This window comes from Pistacia vera, unplaced genomic scaffold (genome assembly GCF_008641045.1).
Source record: "Pistacia vera cultivar Batoury unplaced genomic scaffold, PisVer_v2 Contig183, whole genome shotgun sequence".
NCBI classification, from domain to species: Eukaryota; Viridiplantae; Streptophyta; class Magnoliopsida; order Sapindales; family Anacardiaceae; genus Pistacia; species Pistacia vera.
Window position 1 is genome coordinate 86,641 of NW_022195927.1, and position 20,818 is coordinate 107,458.

Sequence of the window (20,818 nt, forward strand, 5' to 3'; positions counted from 1 at the left end):
TGAAGAATACACTTGAATTCATTATTCAAAAAATGATACCTCGCAACCAGATCAGAAGGTGAGGGAGAGTGATGCCAAACCCTTTGGCAAACACAGACTGTCCTTGAGGTTTGGCCTAAGTAACACTGGGAGTTAGGTCTAGTAAATTTCAAGTGACATACCACAGCAACGAAATTTTTAATTTTCCTACGCTATGTATATTTTTCAATGAATTCTATCATCAATCCAAAACCAAACCAATGCAATACTCAATAACTAGAGAGCCGCAATTTAGATGAATTACCGGGTTTCTACTCTTGACTCCCTTCCCCTTCACAGTATCTTCATACAAGCTGAAGTACAATTGAAAGTTTGAAACAAACATTCACCTTCATTACCAGTTTCAGAACATTCATATAGATAAAACAAACATTTCATACAACGTTTTTCCTATATTCTCCTAAAACTTCATAAAATCCAAGGTAAAATTGATTAAAGTTCTCCTCATATAAATCATAAGCCTAAAGTATAATATACTTTGAATGTAGGTTATCAGTGACCTAGATATTTAAAATTCAGCAGCCACTAAAGAAAATTAATATAGTATTTGCACTATCAAAAATTCATAAAAAAGCATATAAGTTGGTAAGCAAAAGGAATATGTTCACCTTAATATCTAGTACTCAGAATTAAACGAGAAACAAAGGAAATCATGAGGAACCAATGACCTCAATTGTGCATTTGGCTGGTTGCACCATGGCAATCTGAATTTGGTACCCACTCTAGCACATGAATTTTACTAAATAATGACACTTGTTTTTAGCTCATTTTGAAATCTAGCTTACACCAAGACTTTTAAAGTAGAAATACCATTTGCAAAGTAGCACCTGATGATTGTTTTATTTTTCATAAGGGTGCTAAAATTTTCATTTACACCGAGTAAATATGTGTGATACTATCTTTGCCCCAAATGAATACACTTTCATTGCCATCATCCCCTTAACAGTTATCCTCGATAACAAATAAAAAGAAAGTAACTAGCTTACCCTTTTGAGTGGTTCCATGCAGAAGGCAGAGTTGGTGGTGTCCGGAGCATTTGTTTCCAAGAGTATCTGAATTGCCTCACACTTCCTTGAATAAAAACTAAATGGTGCAAATGTAAACAACTGAAAAAATTGAAGCAGGGCTTTGTAATTTGATGTGGGTTTTCATGAGGCAGAGGTGATGAAGCATAACACTTAATTTAATTTTGAACCCCAATAATTAAAATTCAGCATTAAAATTTGATTAGAACTCAACTAACCCCACACGGCCACTTAATAAGTACTCATGTTTCCACTTTTAACTCATTCTTTGACTCATTTCCTCAAGCCCATGGTGAGTACAATGCAATAAAAAATACTGCCACCTAATCTTCATTCTTTCAGTACATTATGAAATGGAAAATCTACCATAGCCATGAAAGAACAAAACATGAAGCATGTAACATGATTTAATAAACTTATGTTATCTGATTACTATAATTACAACATACCCATCTCATGCAATTCTGAAACTCACATGAAAAACTTGATTAATTATAAAATATTGGCATTATAAGCTAGATGCTATCAATCAAATTGAACTCAAGTGAACATAGATTCTATTCCACAAATCCCAAATTCTGTAACTTCTAGATCCATGCTTCTTTCATCTTTATACACTTAGTCGCCAACAAGTACAACACCCAAAACTGAAATTACTATAATCCAACAACCATACAACGCAATCAATAATTAACTTTAATTCAACGAATAATATATCACCCTAAAAACGCAGTAATGAATTACCTTAGAACACATGAAATGTGTCAAGCAACAGTTCAAGAGCCTCCCTAGCCGCAGCAGCTCCAATCTTTTCTTAAACTACTCTGCAACGCCAAAATAGAACCTTCAACATGACTCTAAAACCCTCGATTCTCTCCCTCAACTCCCATGGGCCTGGTCAATTTCCCGAAGCACATCTCGTTGGATGGATGTCGTTGCCGTGAAGTGAGCTTGGCCACTGGATAATTCCCTAGCGCTCGAGGCAAGGTAGGATGTTCGGGCTGAGCAAAGACTTCAAAGTAAGTTCAGGCTGACTTCTAAACTAACCAAATCGTGCAGAACTTCATCGAGAAAGGGATGTTGCTTGCCTTCCCAGAGTCCAAGACCCAATGTAGATCGACATAGACGTTTCCTAAGCAGGTCCATACTGCCGGAGTTGCTAAAATAAATGGAAGAAGCAAATCTGTTACCAGGTTTTGTCGAGTACGAATTCCTCTTTCGTCCTACAACCCCTCTTCTCATTCGCTGCTGGAATTCGACCTCCGTTGATGGATGTGCTTGGCCGGAAGGGCCCTTGACGGGGTTGGTACTAGAAGCAGCCGCGTCGACTCGACGAGCTTGGTGTTCAAGTTACGAAATCACACAGTCCCGGTCAATTAATCAATAAGTTCATGGTGAGGGAAGATAAATGAGATGTAGCTTAGATCGAGTGTCTCGAAGGGAACAAAATTTCGGAGCTCCAAGATATAGGATTCAGAGTCAAAGGTTGGGGAGAGAAAGAGATTGGATTTAAACCAACAGGATGAGCGTCAACTGGTTCAAAGAAGAGGTTAGTGGCGGATCTAGGCGGTGGAGCATTGCGATCGAATCCACATTTCTGATTGTGGTTTTGTTTCTTTGATAACAAGTTTTTTTCTCCTAATTAATCAAGACTTCGTATTTGCATTGGATGAAGATTTAGAGTGCAATTGTAACTGCAATGTTAGAAAGAACAACGCTTCTGACGTCGTGTTTAATAGAACATTGTTGTAAGAGCGTTTAGGGTCAGAAGCTAGCCGTGAAAAGATTGAGAACAGATGAGGTTCGATGGACGACAGTCAAACTGACAAGGACAACGGGAGAATTCCAGATTTCAGGGAAAAAATGGAGAAGAAGATGCGAACGGAGTGATCAATTAGGGTTTAGGGTAAAATTGTTTGGGGCTTTTGGATAATTGGGTATATGTAAAACCTACTGAATGAAAGTGACAAGGTAGACCCTAAAATATCTATTGACCCCTAAACAAAAAAAATGAGACAAAATCAACCTGCTGTAATACTTTGGGCCTTGTAATTACTGTCCAAATATGAGATATTTGAAATATATTTCTATTATGAAAATAGTCAATTTGCAACTAAAAATTTAGTCAGTAAAGAATAGTGTAGTTGCCCAAATTGAAGTCTAGCGGGAACAAATAATTTTGGGGGGAATATGAATTTTTTAAGTTAAATTAGCAACTAAATCAAATTTAGTTGCTTGATACTTTGCCCTTGTAATTACTGTCCAAATATGGGATATTTGGTATTCATTTTCTATAACTAATCATAATAGTTACTAAAATCCCTAATTATTCGCAACTAATTTAGCAACTAAATTAGTAGTTGCAAAAAATTGTTTTTTGTACAAAAAATGTAGATGCAAAAAGCCATATTTTAGATGCAAATTATCAAATTTTGGAGGAAAACACCGGAAAAAATTGCAACTAAATTTATTAGTAACTAAACAACCGGTTTTCTTTGACTAACAAAATAGTCGCAAAAAATTAACTTTAGATGCCAAATGTTGGAATATGTGGGCCCCAAAATTTTAATCCTCTTTGCTCGACTAATGTCAATTTAGTTGGTAAATGTAGCCTTTTTGTAACTAATTCTGGTTAGTTGCTAAAAAATTGGTTGCAAAATGTCAATTTTCTTGTAGTGAGACCTAACAATTGATAAAACAGAACTTACCTTTACTACAATATTAGATTTTGCTTCCACAAGGGAGTCTCTCAAATTCTGTGCTTGTGCTGGCCCCTATCAAATCGAGTAAAATCCCATTGGTTAGAACAAACAATCAAGGAAGATTCCAAATAAGAACATAAAATTTCTAACAACGTTTCAAAAATTCAGTTTTTAAAACTTTGTTACTTCCATAGTTTATTGTGCCAGCATGCTTAGCAATTTTTCAAAAACTGTTACCTTTATAGTTTATGAAAACTATAAAACATTATGTTAATGAAATCTTTATATAATTCTTCTATCCTTTTATCTTACATTACTTATTCAGCTTGTAAAGTGTCTCCACATTAGTAATGAGGTAAAAAAAAAAAAAAAAAAGACTAATAATTTTAAACTCACTACAAACTTTAAAATTTTAGTTAAACTATTGTTATTAACTATCAATCTGTCTTTCTTACTATATACAATTAGTATATTTTTTCCTTATTGATCTTATGATGAGGAGGCCTTGTTGCAAGCTGTGGCAAATCAACCAGTTTGTGTTGCGATCGAGGGTAGTGGCAGAGATTTTCGGTTTTATAAAAGCGGTGTGTTCAAAGGGAATTGTGGCACAAATTTAGACCATGGGGTTACAACCATTGGGTCTGGTACTGAATCTGATGGCACAAAGTACTGGCTGGTGAAGAATTCTTGGGGTACTGAATGGGGCGAGGATGGGTTTATAAGGATTCAGAGAGATGTTGAAACTGAAGAAGGCCTTTGTGGCCTTGCCATTGCACCTTCTTATCCATCTCTGTAATTNAATCCTATTCTAGGAGCCCCAAATCAAGGTTTGACTATGCCAAATCGTTTGTTTGGATGAATTTATGGAGCCAACTATTGTTCTATAAATATGGTGTTTGCCAACTCGTACTAAAATATTCCACTTGGACGGGATAAAAGTAACTAGTAAACTGGTGTTCGTTGATTTTAAATTTAGATTATTTCACTGTACATACTGTCAAATAGGATAAGAATTCAGAGAAGCAACTTAGCGTACGGGAACTTGCTGATTACGACTATATAAATTTCTTAAATACATAATCTCAGGGCGGCAAGTCTAAATCATATGTATTTTCCTGCTGGGGCAAGAAGCCAGTTTTGTTTAATTTCTCTTGAGAGTAACGGAAATATTTATTTTGACCTATGAAAATGAGAGGTTGTGACGTGAAGTCTCAGTTCGTCAAGCCTCACTATAGTGATGTAAACAGACTATAACTAAAACCGATTAATTTGCAGAGGTAAACTATGAAGAGTTTCATAACCTCGCATAGGGTATACACAATCCCAACTGGGACTTCCCCTGGACATGAAAAATCTTTATACTCGAGATGGTGAATGCTATAGTATAATGCTTCCTTCTACCTCATAACACTAGATAAAAGAAGAATAATCTTTACAATAATTCACTTACCATGAAGGAAATGCATTCAAAGTAGCTATGGGAAGCAATCACTTAACTGCTATTCTGCTAAGGAGTAATACCACTCTTTTAAAACTCGGCCCAACCACAGCCTGATTTAATCAAGACTCGAGAGCTTCATCGAACTGGGTTAACAATTTTTCTATTCATCCAAACCCTAGAATTTAAGATGATGATTGACGAACAGTTGAAGGTTGGGATGTTAGGGCTTTTAAAAAGAAAGTGCCGGTGATTACAATAGTAGCGACGAAGTTAATTTCCAATGAGTAAACCGACTAGAAATTGAAAAAAAAACAGGTAGCGACAACATCTGGCTTTTGTCGACGATTGACGAGGCTAACGGGGGTGAGGTAAGGTGGGTTTTGATCGGAAGGAAGAGGGAAGTACTTTCAGAGTGATAGGGAGGGTTGTCAACGCTGACATCGGTGAGATCTAACATGGAATGTCGACACCGGCATCAGTGAGATCTGGCCAAAATCGAACCAATTTCTGCCAAATCTTGGGTAGATTTTCTAGGGAATGGGCTCAAAGGATGATTGGGATTGCATTTAAGATGTCACAGTCGCCAACCAGTCGTTGGCCGATTTATATTTGGGGTGTGTTTGCTAAATTTAAAATTTGTACAGAAACTCTAATTGTCAAGGATGTATTTGCTAAATTTTAAAAGTTGTCACCCAGTTTGATCGGCCAGTCAAACCAGTCTACCCGAGACCCAGCAACTTTGCTGGGTTTCACCTCGGCTTGGTTATTGAAACATTGAGTAATACAATGATTGTTAATTTGCAGCCTAAATCTAGATAATATTTATTCACCCTAATCTACTTAAATAATCTGACAAAGGAGAGTACAAAATATCAAATTAAAGGAGATCTTAACGCTTGCTGGAAAACATAACAAATACGGAAAACATTACAAGACATAGGACTCTACCTAAAAGAAAATTCCACACTTTGTAATAACTGCTTTCTACTAGGATACTCATAGAAATATATCAAATAAAATACATTTATATTAGTAAAAATAAATGGGCCCAAAATTTTCTTTTATTACATATAAACATTCTTTATACAAAATAGAATATCATTTACAAAATGCCATTAAACAGTGGACAGTGTGGCTATTGCTCCTCGCTTGCCGACGCCCATCCGACTGTGTTCTCACCTAGATCCTGCAACCACAAAGAAAAACAATGGGGTGAACACAAAATAATGCTCAGTAAGTAAATCATCTACTCGACTGTCCTCGTAACTCTTTCTCTTAATTCTTTCCTTACACTTTTCTATTTCTCTTTCACACAACTCTCTTTACTTAACTTTTGCTATATGTCACAGTCTCATCTTACCAGAGGCACGGCCGGGTGAAGTTCACACAGCACCAACCCACTCTTCGTGACTGTCGGGTGGAGTTCACAAAGAACCAACCCACTCTTAGTAACTACCGGGTGGAGATCACAAAGCACCAACCCACTTTTAGTAACTATCGGGTGGAGATCACAAAGCACCAACCCGCTTTTAGTAATTATCGGGTGGAGATCACAAAGCACAAACCCGCTTAGTGTTTTTCTCGTTCTCTCTACTTTTAGACTAGTTCATTCACAAAGTTCTCTACTCTTTCTCAAGCCACTTCTTAATGCACAATTAATGCATATGGATGGTTCATCTCCACTAATGCACTCATGAAATGCCAACATGAAATATTGCAAGAATTAAGGTTCACTACCCATGTTCATGATTCTCTTAGGCATTTCATCAAACAACTAATGTGCATACATAAACTCTACTTTATCTATAGTTCTACTCCTCTCTTGACCCATCCAAAATGGGAGGAAACTCCCTCACAAAGCTATAATTCCTGTCATAAAATAACACTTCCAAAAAGATTTCTCAATCTCCTCCAATTTCATCTCAAACTACATCCTCAACACACATCTCACTTCTCATAATTGAAGTGTATTTAACAACTACAAAGCAAATAGTCATCTCCATCTCAAATCTCAATAACATAACATATAACATAATTTCTATTCAATCTCTACTCAAGAAAGTTCTCAAATCTCAACTTGGGTTGGGATTTACTTACCTTGTAATGGAGAGATCTCACTAGCACTTTTCTTTCCTTTACAATGCTTGTCTCTTCTTTACCCTTTAAACAATAACACCATAAGACTTCAATATACATAAATAAGCAAAACTTCACATCGAAAGCAAGGATCCTTACCTTATGATGCCTTAGATTGATTTTCTTCCCCAAACTACTCAAAAAGCCCTCTAAAATTTCTTGAAAGGTTGAAGGGGAAGTTGAGAGGAAATGGAGAATGGAAGAGGCGGTGGAAAATGAAGAATGAAGGGTTCACTAAGCTTAAACCCTTTTTAACTCAAAATATCTTCATTCATTCCCATATTGCCCTTGCTCTTCCTTGGAAATTCCATCCTTGTCCTTTGATTCATTACAATCACACCCCCACTCTAGCATATTCTCCATAAAGTTCTCTTACATTTTACTCCCCACTTTGCCTGCTAACTAAGGGTAGAAATGTCATTTTGCCCCTATGGAAAAAAATCCTCTAGAAACTTTATTAAATTTTTCAACTGACCCGTCGCCGCAGCGAAGAACTTTCCGTTGCCCAGGCGAAAAATTGCAGAATCGACACCGCAATTACAAAGCTAACGTCGCTGCCACGAAGACCGAAATTGCCAAAACACAACCAAAATCAGGAAAAACACTCAACCAAACCAACTAAGGGCCAACCAACTGAAAATAACGACATGCAAGCTCAAATGAGAACAAATCAATAAACATTCAAGCAATACAACAAAATTTAACTACATACCTCAAGTGGGGCATTACACACTCCTAGACCTCATAAGACGCATTCTTGCAAAGATAATCCATCTGAATCTAACTGCTAGATTGGCGCAACTAAGGGCGAACAAAATCTGCATCTTTGGGCACGGAGATGTCAACAGTTGGTCTCAACTGAGCACAAACTTCAATGGCTCCATGAACGGGATTAGACAGGAAGTTGCTAAGGAGGTCCTGGTTGACCGGAGTCCCTGCATCAACTGCTACCAAAGCTTGTTGGGTAAGGACATAATCAAATCTTGGGGCCCATTTCGTGGATCCCAACCTTGCAGTTGTGGAACAGTTATCAACCATGAATGAGACTCCTCAAGCATGCATGAAAGGGTTCAAAGAGTCCACTGCTTCTATCAAACTCTCATTAATTATTTCTGAGTATGAGTGCCCCTTCTTCCTCAATACCTCAATTTGGAATTTTGCATACACAAATGGTAGGTAGTTAAGCACAGAATCCAAAGCATAATATCCATTTTGTTGCAACCACTAACATTGGATAAGAATGTAGAAGATTGATCCAAAAGTGACAATGAAGTTATTACTTGAGCCATCATAAGTGCCACAAAAACCCCGCCAGTGAAAGGAATAATGGACCCAAGTCACCATGTGGTCGTGTTGCTCGAACACGTTCACCAACTTTCCACATCCGAGTTTGATCAATGTTACCCATTGGGAAAGTTGGTAGACCCTCCTTTTCCTGTTGACAAGTAAAATCAACCACCCAGCAACAACTGATTTACTAAGCTTTAAGTAATGAATAAAAAATGCAAAAGGTCTATACAAATAAAATCAAAGTACATAAAATCGACGTCCAGCCAAAACAACACTGCGAATTTCACTCCCACTGGCTAAATCTTCGTAACACTCATACAAAATGTCCATACAAGGATAATATGAGGCACTGTATGCAGCCTCAAATTCCCTTTTTCCATCCTCCGACAATGAGTTATACACAGCCAGCATACCTTATCAAAACAAATACATACAAACAAATCGACAAGTCCAGAATAAGTACATTTTCTCCCAATGGAATAATCCACATATTCAAAAAAAAAAGAGAATTGAAAGACAAAAGCTACCTTTGTTGAGATCGTCTTTTATACAATTCCTGTTATGCACTCAACCATATTCTTGTATGCCACATCCTCACTCATTCCATGCTCGGTGTACCTTCTAAACAAGCACTCCACAACTCCGTGAACCGCACCTAATAATATGCCTACATGACAAAATAAATGCATAAAGAAATACTGTGAATATTGTAAATGAGAGAAAAAAGTTGAAATAATCACATAAACTACCAAGCTTACCCTGCTGCCCAAATATGTCACTCTTGTACTCCTGTTCCAATGTGGTGGCAAAGGTAAATGGAGATCCAAGGGCAACAGACCACCCCAAGGCAACATCTGTAGCCCTACCATCAACATCCTGCTTGAAAAACAAGAGAATAAACATTCATTAACTTTTTTTTTTTTGGATAAGGTAAGTATGTATAAAAGACCAAAAAATGTACAAATACGAGGGGCATACCCCAAGAGGATGACTGATAACTCTCAGTCAAAAGCCCGTGGGAAAACCCACAAAGTCACAAATAGCATAAAGAGAGCACGCAGGCTCCCCACAAAGCAAGAAGATGCCATAAAAAACAAAGCCACAAACTGGCATAAAAGAGCACGCAGGCTTACCACAAACACAAAGCCACAAACCGGCACAAAAGAGCACGCAGGCTCCTTATAAAGCTAATCAGGAAGATGCCATATCACACGGAGCTGAGTCGAGATCTCGTACTTAGGTGCTAGACCCAAAATCTTGGCCCGAATTGGATCACAAATAGCTAAGACAATATCTCGGCGAGAGCTGCAATGCTGACGAAACACGCGATTATTCCGTTCAAACCATAGGAAATAAATTGTGGCTGAAATGACCAACCGGAAAAGAAGGTGGCTGAAGTCACCTTTTCGTCGAAGATGCAAGCCCGCCCACTGAAGCAGAGGGAGCCAGGGGAGAGTAGGCCATGTAGAGAGCGTCCTGGTACTGACTTCCCGCCAAACAAAACTGGAAAAGTCAAAGCTGAAAAACAAATGGTCATGGGTCTCTGTAGCTGATCTGCACAAAACACACTAGGAGGATGTAATGACACCATGAGAACTGGGCCGGTCCATGGTGTGAAGCCGACCAAGAGAAGCGAGCCAGAGAATGAAAGAGTGACGTGGAATATACCCGGGAAACCACAAGAGATGATGAATCGAGTTCACATCCCACTTGTCTCGCAACACATTCCAGGTTGAATCAATAGAGAAACGTCCAGATGGATGGCCCTTCCACACAAGATGATCAGGACGACTCGCTGAAGGCTGCACTGTAATAAAGTCCCAGATATGCTGAAGGTCTGTACGGCCCGAAGGAAAGTCCCACCGACCATCCTGAATGATGTCCAAAACCCGAGCATCCCATGGCAAACCAGTGGAAGTCAAGGTTCTAAAAGGGAGCAAGTCACACAGAGGACCCTGCGGAAGCCAGTGATCTCGCCATAACATGGTGTCCCTACTATCTCCAATACAAGTCACAATAAGACCCCTGCACCAAGCCCTGCTAAGTAAAATCTTCCTCCAAGCCCATGAAGCCCCAGAAGTAACTCGGATATGCCAAAAGGACCGACCACAGAGGAGAACCAAACGGGCCCAAGAAGACCATATAGAAGATCTATCAGTAAGTAGTCTCCAAATGTGTTTAAGAATAGCCGCCTGTTCCAATCTTGGATCCTCTTAATCCCCAGGCCACCCTCCGTCAATGGATAGCAAACAAAAGACCATGGAACCTTAGCACCAGAAGGGGATAAAGAAGTACCCTTCCAAAGAAACGAGGCCAAAATACTCTCAATCCGTCTAACTGTAGCTGCCGGCAAAAGAAACATGGAGGACCAATAAACCTGTATGGAGAAAAGTACCAACTTTATCAACTATAGTCGGCCTGCATAGGTCAAAGATGCCGACGTCCATAGCCTAATTAGAGAGAGAATTTGCTCCAACAGAGGCCTACAATCAGAATGTCGAAGGCGGGTAGAGATTAGAGGAACCCCTAGATATCTTACCGGTAACTAGCCCAACTGGAAACCCATGATAGACTGTAACCCAATCTACTCCTCATCTGTAACTCCAGAAAGAAACAACTGGCTCTTCTCTGCATTAGTCACTAATCCAGAAACCTTAGCAAAATAATCCAAGGCCGATTTGATCAAGCTAACAGAGGAAGCATCTGCTCTACAAAACACCATCAAATCATCTGCAAAACACAAATGAGTAATAGCTGCCTGCCTACATCTCCAATGATACTGAAAACCAGGGCTGTGAGAGGTTTCCCGAAAAATACCAGCTAACCCCTCCATAGCCAACACAAAAAGGTAAGGAGAAAGAGGGTCCCCCTGCCGCACACCCCGGGAGGACCTAAAAAATCCGTGAAGCTCTCCGTTCAGGGCAACAGAGAAATACGGTGTAGAGATACATGTCATGATCCACCTCACCATACGCTCAGGAAACCCCACAGTACGCAATCCCAAAAGGATGAACTCCCAACTCACAGTATCAAAAGCTTTCCGAATATCAACTTTAAGGGCACATCGAGGTGAAGAACCCCCAAGATGATAATTCCGCAAAAGCTCCTGAGTCAGCAGAATATTATCAGAAATCCTTCGACCCGGGACAAAAGCTGACTGGGAAACCCCAATAATATCCGGAAGCACAACTTTAAACCGATTCACAATCACCTTAGTAATGCACTTGTAAAGTACATTACAACAAGATATCGGCCTAAAGTCTGTCATACGACTCGGGCTCTCCACCTTAGGAACCAAAGCAATCCTGGTGGCATTAACACATCTTGGCATTTCATTAGTAGCAAAAAAATGTCTCACTGCATCCCTGAAATCTGTACCAATAATATCCCATGCCCGCTTAAAAAACAAAGATGTGAATCCATCCGGGCCTGGGGATTTATCATCCGGGATAGAGAATAAAGCAATCCTAATCTCATCATCAGTGATAGGAGCAGTCAATGGAGAAATCATATCAGGAGAAATGCGGCCAGAAAAATACCTGGAAGCCTCGGCAATCTGAGGTCGACTAGGGGCAGTAAGAAGATCCTGAAAAAAACCCACCGCCAAACGCCCTAATCCCTGACTGTCAGTAATATGTGTACCATGCCCATCAGTCAAACCGTGGATGCGGTTCCGAACCTGCCTATGGATCAACGACTTATGAAAGAACTTAGTATTCTGATCCCCTAAGTGCAACCACTGAACACGAGACCGCTGCTTAAAGAAAGCCTCCTCATCTCGACAAAGACTGAAATACTGGTTGGCAAGGTTCCTCTCCTCAGAGATACACTCAGTAGAAAAGGGGTCCCGATCCAAATTTCCCTGGGCTGCTGCCCACCGAGCCCGAGCCTCAAGTACCCTGCTGGAGATATGACTGGAAGCCCGAATATGTAAAGCTTTTAGCTTCCGTTTCACTAGCCCCAATTTCTGCGTAAGACGGAACATAGGATTGCCTACAAGAGGCTCGTCCCAAACTGCCTGAACAATATCCCTAAAATTTGCATGATCAGCCCAAAAATTTAGAAATTTAAAAGGGGATGGTACCTTGCCACGGCGGGGACCAAACCGGACTATAATAGAGCTTTGATCTGAAACATCTCGAGGTCGAAACTCTGAAACTGTGCTTGGTTGATCAAGGAACCAAGAAAGTGATGCAAAGACCCAATCGAGCTTCCGTAAAATAATCCCATCGCCCTGTTGACCGTTATGCCAAGTATATCGAAGCCTAGTAAAAGGAACCCCAATCAACTCAGCATCATGGATACATTGGCCAAAATCATCCATATAACCATACCACTCAGGATCACCACCCACTCTGTCAGAGGCTCCCAAGATGGCATTAAAATCCCCCAACATAAGCCACGAGAGCCCCTCTGAATCAAACACTGCCGACTGATCCCTAAGGAAATCCCATAGATTGCGGCGATTCCCAGGGTCATTAGAACCATACACAAAAGTAATCCCAAATGAGAACCCCTCAGAAACATGAGTAACCCTGCAAGTAATCTCCTGAAGAGAGCAATGAAGACTATGCACAGAGTAAAGAGAAGAGTCCCAACATACCAGAACACAGCAAGCAATAGAATTTGTCGCATTCGATAAAAACTGCCACGAAGGACAAACAGACGAGACCACTGACTGTAAATGAGATTGCTCAACCTTAGTCTCCAACAAACCAATCAACCCCAAAGAAGAGTCAGAAATCCAATTCCACACAGCGTGTTGTTTCGAGAAGCCGTTAAGGCCTCTAATATTCCAACTCCCTATCATTGGAATTGGGATAGAAACAAGCTAAGAAATCACTTGAGCCGAAGCCCCCGCTTTCCCCGACCTATCCCCTTTGCCAGGGGTGGCAAGGAAACTGATCCAGATAAGGTGGCATCTGGTGTCTGGAGATCGTCACTATGTAGAACAAGCGAGGCAAACCTATTGGAAGAGGTAGATTGCCTACTCCCAGAACTCATAAAGGACTGAGTGTTTTCTGTGCAATTTGTAAATCCCATAATACGGTCCTGCTCATCCTCAATAGGAAAAGGGGAATCAGGTTCCGACCCCGATTCAGAGCCAAAAAATTCACCTCTGCTAGCACGAACAGTCTGCTGATACGGGACTAGAGCCAAAGAAGCATCCCCAACTCTAACTGTACTCGGAACTGAAACTGTAGATGGCACTAAAACATCCCCCTCTGTCCCCCGCTCCCTCTCCCTAATGGGATCAATAGTGGTTGGCTGCCTCAAAGGTTCGCAGTTCTTAGATTGCACTGCCTTCCCTGGTGCCTTTTGGAAGCTAGTAACTATCTTATTCTTACCCTGAGCGATAGCCGCAGTAGGTACCTCTGGCGGGTGACAAACATGACCAAAAACACAGCACTTAGGGCACCTCTTAGGGGTCCACTCATATTCCACTGTAATCTGAATGGGTTCCGCAGATAACCAGCACTGAAATTGAAAATGACGTCTCAGAGGCTTTGCTGCATCTAACTCAACACATACCCGAGCATAATCCAAACGGGTCTGCTCTGATGTTGTCTTATCACTAGACAACGGTCGACCCAACATAGAGGAAACCATGCAGAGTCCTTTGTGGAACCACAAAGGATAGGGCAAACCATGCAAACGAGCCCATACCAGAACCTTAGAGATGCGGCTTTTATCAAAAGTAAACTGAGCATGCCATTGTTGCAAAATAATAGACTTACCCCCAAACATCCACGGCCCTCTCTCAAGGATCGAATGCACCGCATCCTCATCCTTAAATCTGAACATGTAAAAACCAGTGCCTGTGGACATAACATCTTCCAACCCTGCAGCTTCCCATGCACGGAAAGCAATTGAGCGGACAGCATGAAAAGGCTTAGAGTACCCCGGGAAATAACCCACAATGCAGCGAAGCCATTCAACATCATTGTCATCAATAACATCATCCAGTATAAGTAAGATGTCATCCTTAATATCAAGGTCCATAGCTTCAAGGGTGAAATGGGACCCGACCTCTGTCACTCTAACCTTATCTGCCCAAGAGGAGGACACTCCTAAGGTGCTCTTACCCATACTTTTCTTCTCTACAATTGGCTTAGGGACTGACTTTTGTTCATGGGCCCCAGAAGACGCCCAATTAAGCTTGAAAAGCTTCGTGGACTTCGGCATTTTTAAGCCATTAAAAGATTGCAATGTTGAACCTGTAATATCATTAGATTCAAACTCAAGAAAACCAAAGGAAGAGTTTTTGTGATGAAAAACCTTGGCTCCTTGAATCGCCACCTCTGAGAAAACGGATAACAAATACTTGTCATACATCCATGGCTCCAAATCACCAATCCATAAAGATTTCCCCGAATTCCCGAAAGTTTGTGGCTGCTGGGAGTTGGTGGACGCAGCATGTAATGTTTTGGCTTGGGTTGGGGGCGGCACGGTGTTATTTGGGAGTGAGGGGTTTGGTTCGGACATTTTGTCGAACACTTGGTGGCAGGAAAAAAAGTGTGATTTTAGTGTGTTTGAAAGTTTGAAACAGCGGGGATTTGTGAAAAAATGGTTGGGGTGAAAAGGTTAACTTCACTAGGGCACAGATTTAAAAGTGGTACTGATTGTTATAACAAAAGCGTATTAAGGGAAACAAAGAGGGCAAGATAGATAAAAGACAGAGAGACCTGATGTACAACAAAACTAGCATTTATTCCAGCTCCATTTATCTTTTTACCCTGAACATACAGTCTCCTAACAGAAGGTCCCATCCCCTTGGGACAAACCTCAATAACACTAATGTTCTTCGGAAAATCAAGACCGAGGGATTGCAAATGACCAAGAAGAAATCCATGAGAAAGGCCAAGGATGCTGTTTGGTTTCATGTGGGAGAAAATCTTCTCATAATTATCTACCTATAGCATATAGGAAAAAACTACTGATAGCAGAGAAACAAACAATATATAAAATATTGGAAGCAAACTTGCCTAAATATAATGAATAAGAAATGCATAAGCCATCCAGTATTTAACTATAAGAAAGAAGAAAACCAGCCTTGAAGTCTGTTGTTGGAGTCTGAAGAGTCACATTCTCAAAAATGAAAAAACTTGTAAAAACAGTATAATAGATTGGTTTAGAAAGTCTGTACTTAATCTTATAAGTTTTAAGAACTTGAAACACACCGTATTCAAAAAGCAAAACTGTGCAGTAGGCTGGAGAAGATCAAAATGAGTGATATCAACTTTATAATAAAACAATCATGAAGAATCAATCAAGGTTGTGTTAGGCTGCAACAATTTACTTGAGTGGAATTAGGTCTTAACAAATAAGAAATTCTCCCTTCATTAAGAACAAACTCAAAAACTGAAATTGGAATTGGAATTATAACCTTTTAATCCAATTCCAAATTTTTTGGAACCAAATAAAGCATATAATTAATGGTTTAATGTACTGCTATATCATGCATGCAATAAACAATGGCACAATAAATAATAGTTGAATGTAATAGGATTGCTCAACAAAATTGATTCATTGCTGAAGAAATACTAAAGGGTTACTCAACCTGTGCAGCATCGGAAATCAATAGCAAGACAAGATCACTTCCTGCAACAGTTTCCCATATATCTTTGTGTTGTGTGGAGTCAAAGTTTTTATACTTTGGTTAGAGGTAGTTCAGAAGAAAGAAAGGGACATTTCTAGAAATTCTCTTTTGGGACATTTTTGTTTGTGCCTTAGGTCAACACTTTTTGTTTGTTCTCTGGATTGTTCTCTCTTGGTTACAAAAGAGAGAAAGTTGTTAAGGGAATCATCAAGGTGGAGCTTTGGTGTTCACATGATGAGATTGACGATGGTGATAAGGTTTCTTGTAACTAATTTTTATTCTTTCTTCTTGCATAAATTACTGATTAATGTTGTATTTGTGTGTAAGAGGTGTGAGACACATGGGAGCAATCTAGGGTGATTATAGAGGGGAGTTGTCACTGGATTCTTGGTGTAAAACTAACTCAAACTCTGTAAGGTTTCTCTTCATAGTGTATATTTTCTATTGCCTTGAAGAGTGGATGTAGGTAATCAATTTGATTACCAAACCACTATAAATCTATGTGTATGCTCTTATTTCTTTATATTTCTAGCTTGTTGTGAATGTTTTGGTTACTTTAGAACTTAGGTTTTCTAAACTGGACAACCTGTAAATTTCAACAACTGGTATCAGAGCTAGATTAGGTTTGAATGTGAGGGTTTGTTCGACTGTGGATTATATAGGTTAAATCTAAGTTTTGTTACTGTTTCTTGATTTAGGGTTTATTTTAGGTCCTGAATTTTTTTGGGGTTTTGCATCTCCTGGTAACTGAAGAAGTAGTAAACCTAGATATGTCTAAGTTCAAAATAGAGAAGTTCACAGGTGATAGTGATTATGGATTATGGAAGATGAAAATGAGAGCTGTCTTAGTTAAGGATGGGTTGTCAGCTACCTTAAAAGGTAAAGACAGTTTACCAAAGTCTTTAACTAAAAAAAGAGAAGAAAGATCTTCTAGATAAATCCTATAGTACCTTAATTCTAGGCTTGGGGGACAAAGTTTTGAGAGAGGTAAAGAAAATGACAACACCAGTTGGGGTTTGGGAAAAACTAGACTCCTTAAATCTGTCTAAGTCTTCCTCTAATAGATTAGTTTTAAAACAAAAATTCTTTGGTTTTAAGATGGATGAGGGAAAGTCATTAGGAGAAAATATGAATGATTTTATGAAATTAGTGCAAGACTTAGAAGGTTTGAGTGTTAAAGTGGAAGATGAGGACCAAGTTGTTATCCTCATAAACTCTCTGCCCAAAATGTACTCTAACTTTGTGATACCCTAAAATATGGTAGGCAAACCCTTAAACTAGATGAGGTTGTGGTTGCAATTACGACAAAAAATGTTGAGTTTAGGAAAGAAGGTAAACTAGATGGTAAAGGCTTACATGTGAGAGGAAGATCTGAAAAGAAAAGTCACAAGAAAGGGAGTTTAGGAGTAGATCAAAGGCTAAGTCAAAATTTGTTAGAAAATGCTTTCACTGTCATAAGGAATGTCATTTTAAGAGGGACTATCCTGATAGGAAGAAAAAATCAGGGGAAAAGGTTGCTAGTGGAAGTGTAATGTAGCTTCTAATGGGTATGAGAGTTCTGATGTGTTGGTAGCCTCTAAAAATGAAATTGATGTTGAATGGATTCTTGATTCTGGTCGTACTTTCCACATGACTCCAAATAGGAGTTTTTTTGTCAAACTTTAGAAAACTATAGTTTGGAAAAGTTTTGATGGGCAATAATGTAGTTTGTAGAGTCTTAGAAATAGGAGCTGTAAGGTTGAATTTGCATGATGGCATTTCAAAATGGCTCACAGATGTTAAATACATACCAGAGTTGAAAAGAAATTTAATTTCTCTAGGAAGTCTAGGCTCAATTGGCTATAGCTATAAGGCTCAAAGTGGAGTCTTTAAAGTTAGTAAAGGATCCTTAGTTGTAATTAAGGGTGAGAAGAATAATGGGTTGTATGTTCTAAATGGTTCAACCATCACTGGAACAACAGTTGTATCCTTATCTCATAAGTCTAATAGGACAACTTTATGGCATAGGAGGTTAAGACATGTTAGTGAAAAAGGGCTAGTTGAGCTAAGTAAGCAAAAGGTTCTAGGAAGGGATAATATAAAGAAGCTAGATTTGTGTGATCATTGCATCTATGGGAAGATGAGCATAATTAGATTTAGTGTGGGAAAACACCGTTCTAAGGCTATTCTAGATTATATCCATTCTAATGTGTGGGGTCCAACTAAACTATAAACCCTAAACCCTAAGAGGTTGTAAGTATGTCATTAGCATTATAGATGATTACTCTAGGAAAGTATGGATCTATTTCTAGGAAAATAAGGGAGAAGCATTTGGTAAGTTCAGGGAATGGAAAATTATGATTGAGAACCAAACAGGAAAGAAAATTAGGAAATTGAGGACTGATAACTGTGTAGAAGTCATAAATGAGGAGTTTGATAAACTGTGTAAGGATAGTGGAATCTTAAGACATAGGACAGTTAGATATACCCCATAACAAAATGGGTTAGCTGAAAGGATGAATAGAACTATATTGGAGAAGGTTAGAAGCTTGTTGTCTTGTGCCAAACTTCCCACTAAGTTCTGGGCTGAAGTTGCTCATACAGCAGTATTCTTGATTAATAGAATTCCTTCCTCAGCTATAGAGTTTAAAACACCTATTGAGAGATGGACAGGAAATCCAGTTGATTATGGTAGCTTTAGAGTTTTTGGTTGCACTGTCTTTGTGCATGACAAATCTGATAAGTTACAACCTAAAGCCATTAGGTGTATTTTCATAAGGTATCCTAATGGGGTAAAAGGATATAAGTGTTGGGATGTTACTAGGAAAAGATGCATAATCAGTAGGGATGTCGGATTCAATGAAGAAGAATTGAATGGCTTGAATGAACAAACTGATAAGTTGAATTTTGAAGTAATTAGGTTTGAAATGAATGGAGAAGCTCCTTTTGACAATTCTGGTAATCTGCAACCAGAACATTAGCAAGGAGATTTACAAACTCAAGAGGAAGAATCTGTGTCAGAGGAGAATGAAAATGATTCAGTTTATGATGAAGAATCTGAACTGCAGAACTACCAGTTAGCTAGAAATAGGGAAAGGAGAGAAATTAGGTTGCCTAGGAGGTATTCACAAACTGATATGGTTGCCTTTGCACTTCAAATTGCTGAGGAAATTGAAGATGAACCTAAAACTGTTAGGGAAGCTATGGAAAGTAAAGAATCTAAGCAGTGGAGGTTAGCTATGTAAGAGGAATATGAATCTTTGATGAAGATTAAGACTGGGTTCTTATTAAGAAACCTGAAGGGAGTAGAGTTGTCAAGTGCAAATGGGTTTTCAAAAGGAAGGAAGGAATTCCAAGGGTAGAAGCTCCTAGATTTAAAGCTAGATTGGTTGCCAAGGGTTTTACATAGGTTGAACAAGTAGATACACTGAAATTTTTTCACATGAGGTAAGGCATACTACCATTAGGGTCTTACTATCTTTAGTAGCTCAATTTGAACTTGAATTAGAGCAACCTGATGTCAAAACAACATTCTTGAATGATGATCTAGAAGAAAAAATCCTAATGGAGCAACTTGAAATGTTTGAAAAAGGTGCAAGAAATCAGGCATGTCTGTTAAAGAAGTCCTTGTATGGACTGAAACAGTCCCCTAATCCATGGTATAAAAAATTTGACAATTTCATGATAATTTTTGGTTTCAAAAGAAGTAAGTTTGATAGCTGCCTTTATTTCAAATGTTTATATGATGATTGCTATTTTTACTTAGCACTTTATGTTGATGACATGTTGTTGGCTTGTAAAGATGTTATTGAAATTGCTAAATTTAAGGTAGAAATGAACAAACAATTTGAAATGAAAGATTTGGGGCAGGCTAAGAAAATCCTAGGAATGAACATAGAAAGAGATAGGAAAACAGGGAGGATTATTCTATCTCAAAAGGCGTATGCTGAGAAAGTTATTAGAAGGTTTAATTGCTTGATTGTAAACCTGTCAAAACACCAATGGGCCAGCATATTAAATCAAGCTTGAATCAGTGTCCTAGTTCAGAGGATGAGAGAAAGGAAATGATTAATATCCCTTATGCTAATGCAACAGGAATTCTAATGTATCTTATGGTATGTACAAGGCCTGACTTAACCTTTGCAGTAAGCTATGTTAGCAGATTCATGAGTAATCCTGAAAACCTTACTAGGAAGCAGTGAAATGGATCCTAAGGTATATTAGGGGAACAATGTCAACAGGAATTGTGTATAGTAAAGAGAAAAACTTGCTAGATTTCATTGTGGGGTGTGTAGATGTTGATTATGTTGGAAATCCTGATAATAGGAAATCCATGACAGACTTTGTTTTCTCTTTATGGAATAATCTGGTTGGTTGGAAAACTACTTTGTAGGCTATTGTGACTTTATCAACTACAAAAGCTGAGTATGTGGCGATTACCGAAGCTGCCAAGGAAGCAATTTGGCTCAAGGGAATGCTTAGTGAGTTTGGATTCAATCACGCTCAGGTTCTAATCAAGAGTGATAGCCAAAGTGCTATATTCCTATGCAAAAACCAAACCTTTCATGAAAGATCCAAACACATTGACGTAAGGCTGCACTTCATC

General features: G+C 39.0%; 1 protein-coding gene and 1 pseudogene across 1 annotated transcript; both read right to left on the bottom strand.

The window, feature by feature from the left end:
* The window catches only part of LOC116126712, a 71,268-nt pseudogene that overhangs the window by 9,981 nt on the left and 40,469 nt on the right, over positions 1-20,818 (bottom strand).
* On the bottom strand, positions 10,645-13,443 carry LOC116126719. The gene is made up of 2 exons (XM_031412385.1): positions 11,392-13,443; positions 10,645-11,010 (listed from the first exon to the last, which is right to left on the bottom strand). The coding sequence occupies exons 1-2, from the start codon at positions 13,441-13,443 to the stop codon at positions 10,645-10,647; spliced, it is 2,418 nt and encodes an 805-aa protein (XP_031268245.1).